Raw genomic sequence first — 5,031 nt, 5'->3', positions numbered from 1 at the left:
GCATAACACCCCACCCACCACCTTGATTGACTGGTACACCTTCACAATCTCAAGGTGACAGAAGTATGTGTCCTGCTGTAGCGTACAGGCCTGAAATTTGATAAAACATGAAAGATGTCAGAATGTGCGTTGTGTATGTTGGTGTTGATGGGAGGGCTGTGTTTGGTGACGTCATTATCACCTCAGCTCCTAACAGGGCTGGCTCTACAGGGCCAGCTCCCCTTGTCTTAGGGGAGCAACCTGACCACCCTACCCTACCTGCCCCATCACCTTTGAAATAATATGACTTACCCCAGCGTGGTGGCTCATGCCCGTCATCCCAGTAGGCTGAGGCAGGAAGATTTTGAGTTCAAAGCCAGCCTCAGCAATTTAGTGAGGCCCTAAGCAACTCAGCAAGACCCTGTCTCTCATAATATATAAAAAAGGGCTGGAGAAGTGGCTCAGTAGTTAAGTATCCCTGGTTTCATTCCCTAGTAACAAAATTAATGAAATAAAATAATGAATAATATGACTCATGTACTTACCTGCCTGTTGCTACCTGTGTTCTCAAATTGGAGGGTCAATGGAGCAGGGTCTTTGTGATGTTTGTAGCAACAAAAGCAAGGAGTACAGAGCCTGGCCTGTCGTTCTAAATATTCCTTGAGCCATGAATGATAAAGAGCCCACAGGTAAAAAACTTTAAAAATGGCCAGGGAAACAGAAAGTCGATCCAGCAGAAAACACTGGAGAACTAGGAGAAATGCAAACTGCTTAAAGAAGGTTTTGTTCTGGATTCAACAACAACAACAACAAAAAAAAAACGTGGGAATAGAAAATTCAGAGAAGACATGTAGACGGATTTCGGGGTGAGTGCTTAAGTAGTATGGGGACAAGGTGGGGTGGCAGCCAAGGTCAGCATGTCACTCTCTGGGAAGACCCAGTGTTTAGGTGGCTGCCTGTAGTCACGGCAATGGTGGGGGCTTCTGGGTGGAAGGATGGACACCTGTCCCAAGTTGGGCCACCCACAGTGCTCTGCTCTCTGACGGTGCTGATTGATCCCAGGTCATGTGACCTGTCCAGAAAAATTGGGAAACTTTGAAATGGGAAAATATATGTTTGAAATGGGCAATCAGACATCTTCCAGAATTATCTGATTCTAAAGGAGTCTGTGTCTTTCACTGACTTTCATTTTATTCCATTTTTAAAGATTAAAGTTAACTGTGGAGAGCTGATAGTGATGCAAATTATTTCGTTTCATAGAAATGCATAAAAGAAAAAATGTGTTTGGTCAAATTGCAAGTGATTACCATTCCCTGCAGAAGAAGTCGGTTTGGCATCTGTTAGCTGCTCCTTCTCAGCTTTCCCAATCACATGATGTGTGTCTGTCCTTTGGATTCACATTTGAACTTGGTTTTTCCACTTCACTGATTCTCTCATTCATTAATTGGGTAAATAGAAAATCTTTGGCCTGTGTATGTGAGTTTTTATTCAGAAACAACAACTAAACCCTGACAGTGATCCTTTAACAGAACCAAGCAGAACCAAATGGAATTCTGGAGAGTTTGATGCCATGATGTGCAGTCAGCAGAACCCAGTCTGAGGCTGGGGGAAACTGAAACTGACATTGTAGGAGAGTCTGACATGAGAGAGAGAAGCTCCTGGAGGCGTGGGAGTCTAGCCCCTTGTGTCTGTGAGCTCGGGGTGTGGCCCCACTTACTGCTCTGGTCTGAATGTGCCCCCCCCCATCCATAGGTTCAAACTTAATCACTAATGCATTGGCACTGAGAGGTGGGGACTGTGGGGACTTGATCAAGCTGTGAGCACTCTGCCCTCAAGGACAGGACCAGTGCTCTTATGCACAGGTGGAAGGGAGCACCTAGTCTCTCCTGCCCTTCTGTGTTCCGCCACAGAGGTCATCACATGGAGGCACTGTGGGTGGCTGCAGCCCTGGCCAGGCATGCACTCTGCTGGGATCTCGGACTTCCCAAGCGACAGAAGTAAATTTCCATACATTATTCCATCTGAGGTATTTGTTACAGCAGCAGGGCCAAGTGGAGGCTTCTATGGTGCCTACCAAGTGTCACAATGAACTGGCCTTTCATCTGAGCTACTGCAAATCGGTTTCCATCAACTGTAATCAAGTAGCTCACCACAGAGCTCTGGCATTGTAGGAAGACTGATGAGAGCAGCCACGTGACATTGCTAAAACCCAGCAGGACGGCTGGAACTCGGCCAGCAGCAGATGTCCACGCAGACCCAGGTCCTGCTGCCAGAGAGAGGAGCGAGGCTTCCAGGCAGGGGAGAGTGGGTCTGGCAAACGCACTGCCTGGCCACAGCAAGGCTTGAGCAGCAGGGAGCTGGAGGCAAGGGTGAGCCGACGTCCGGAGGGCAGAGGCCTAACATGTGCGCTGCCAGCGAACCGGAACAGAAGCATGTTTGAGGCCATCTTCCAGCAGCGCCTGACACCGCAGAGGACAGGGGAAGGGCCACTGCCAGCCTGACTGCCCTCCTCCCTCCAGGGGTGGGCCACCCCTGTGCTCCCCCTTTACAGGCCTGGACCCAGGAGCAGGGGCCCCTTGAGGCCTCAGAACAACTTATCATTTGCTCCCAAAAGTTCAGAATTGGGTTTACCTTCATTCCTACCCTGGGTTCTTCATAGTCAACATTGCCAACATTGTCAAAAGTAAAAACTGTTTTCCTGAACCTTTATACCTTGTCCCTGGGAGAACTCTTATCACACAGTAAGTATTTCACAATATTGTGGAATAAATGCATGAAATTGGGTAAGTTCCCCCCCTCCAGAAAGAATTGAAGATGAACAAAGCTACCACAAGAAAAAGCAAAAGGAAGGACTCAGGGCTTTGACAGACCGCAGCTACCTTAGAGCAGCAGTGGGTCTCGAGAGCGCCCTCCTTCCCCTATGGAAATTCCTGGTGATGGGTGGGCGGGATAGTGCCCTCTTCCCCAGGCTGCTTTCCAAAAGCCTTTATTACGCCCAGACACGTGCGGCCCGCGGCCTCGGGCAGTGGAGAGAGGCCAGAGTTGAGTCCACAAGCTTGGAACGGGGCTCAGCAGTGGGTGAGCCACGCCACCTGGGGGGCGGGGCGCCTTCATCTCCCTGGGCCTGGGGTTCTTGTGCACAGAACGGGAATGTCACCTGCTCCAGAGCCTCACGGGTTAAAGGCCTGGTCCCCAGCCTCCGCGCTACTGCAGGGGTAGAAACATCAGCAGGCGGGGCCTCGCGGAAGGGGCGGGGCCTCGCGGAAGGGGCGGGGCCTCGTGGAAGGGGGCGGGCCTCGCGGAAGGGGCGGGGCCTCGCAGAAGGGGGCGGGGCCTTGAGGGGCTGTGGGGACTCCAGCTGGGCTCCTGGTCAGGATGTCCTCACCTCAGCGGGGGCCAAAGCGCCAGGACCACGTACCTATGGACTGAAACCTCTGACGCTGTGAGCTCCGGTAAAGCTTTTCCTCCTTTTGATTTTTTTTTTCCAGCCACTTTGTCACAGGGACAGAAAGCTGATTGACACGCCATGTGATGATCCTGACAGGTGCCCCTCGCCCAGCTGGGGACGACAGATGAGAGCCCGGGAGCGCACCTGAGTCTTGGGGCACTCGGCCCCTGCTCAGCCGGCCTCCGGGCGTCAGCCTCCAGGAGGAGGCAGGCGTTCCCCGCGTCTCCTTTCCGATCCTTCAACTCTGTTCAAATCGTCTCACAGGGAAACGGGGCCAGCTGGGAGTCTATTCAGAGGGCTGGTCCCACGCGCTGAGACATAGGAAACAGCCCACGTGGGTGACAGCAGCTGGGTGGCGAGCCCGGGCAGGCCTCCCTGCTCCCAGCCTCCCACCCTCCCAGCCTCCCACTTCTAGAAATTTCACCTTGCTCCTTGCCCGCCCCCCATCAGGGAGGGCACCTCTGAGCCAATCCGCCAATCACAGCACAGAATCCACCGCCCAGAGAAGGCCACTCACCTGCTCCGCAGCGCCCAGCAGAGACAGGTCCCTGAGCTGCCAAAAGGCGGTGGTGGTTGTCTGTTGTCTCAGGGATTCCGTGAAGCAACGCAGGCAAACTGCGGCCATGTTACTGCCTCTATTACTGTCATCATCATCATCATCGTCATCATCATCATCAAGGTATTGTTTGTGGGAGACCAACCTTACACTGACTGAGTCACACTCACACTCCCCGGCTGGGTGCTGAGGCGCTCAGTCGCAGAAATGTGGCAGAACTTTCCCCACCCTTCCTGGGTTCTAAGGTCGGTGTCTCGTGCATGGGTGTGTCTTGCTACAGCCCATGGGTGAAGCTACGCTCACCTGTTCCTTTGTAATATAACCCCTTGCCCTGTTTAGGATAGAATCTTCCATGGAAGTGCCTTGTGTGTGTCCCCTCCTCTTACTGTGCTCTTGGGTGTGGCCTACCCAGGTGTCAGTCAACCTGCTGACAGTGGACATCATGAAGACAGACTCAGCCCCCTGAAACCTGACCCCTTGCCTCATTTGAAGAGCTTCTCCTCAATAAAAGGGGTCAGCGTGCTCTCACTCTCTCTCTGCAGATCTTTAAGGTCTGAGGAGGCGTCACAGTGACCCCAAACAAAAAGGTATTTGTGTCTCTTGTGTGGTTATTTTTGCAGCCCAGTTAACCCAGTTCAACTGGAGTGACCCCTGAGCCTTTTAGTTGAGAGAAGAGAAACCCGGCAATTGTTTTGTTTTGTTTTCTGTTAGCATACTTTGCCAGGATGACAGGAACCGAGAATACCACTCCCTGGGCACTGAGAGCTCTGGCAGAGGTGCTGTGACAGGGAGCAGGTCCTATACAGGGACTGGGCTTCTGGTGACAGCTGACCCTGTGGTGGTCCCCCTTCCTGGCTCTCCACGGGCACCATGGTGTCTGTCTGCCCACCTAGGGTCCCTTGCTGTGTGTACTGCCTGTCCTGAGCCTTCCTGGAGGGCAGCTGATGCTGCCTGGTGACAAGTGGCCACAATGCCTGTGAGGCAGGTGCCACAAGGCCCCTTGTCTGGCTGCCCCAGCTCCCAGGCTCTCCTGCTCCTGGGCCCCTTT

At 52.9% G+C, this 5,031-nt stretch overlaps 1 protein-coding gene across 1 annotated transcript; it reads left to right on the top strand.

Moving 5' to 3' along the window:
- Window positions 1-646: 646 nt before the first annotated feature.
- On the top strand, window positions 647-4,573 carry LOC124090599 (uncharacterized). Its single transcript, XM_058578474.1, has 4 exons — window positions 647-668; window positions 3,557-3,761; window positions 3,878-4,106; window positions 4,323-4,573. Exons 1-4 carry the CDS (start codon window positions 647-649, stop codon window positions 4,554-4,556), a joined length of 690 nt encoding a protein of 229 aa, XP_058434457.1. The 3' UTR covers window positions 4,557-4,573.
- The last annotated feature ends 458 nt before the right edge of the window (window positions 4,574-5,031 follow it).

The sequence above is a fragment of the Marmota monax genome, unplaced genomic scaffold (genome assembly GCF_021218885.2).
Source record: "Marmota monax isolate L192 unplaced genomic scaffold, Marmota_monax_Labrador192_F-V1.1 WCK01_AAM20220418_F8-fsc00010, whole genome shotgun sequence".
In the NCBI taxonomy this organism is placed as follows: domain Eukaryota; kingdom Metazoa; phylum Chordata; class Mammalia; order Rodentia; family Sciuridae; genus Marmota; species Marmota monax.
The sequence above is the reverse complement of the archived record's forward strand: the minus strand, read 5'-3'. Positions and strand labels throughout refer to the sequence as shown.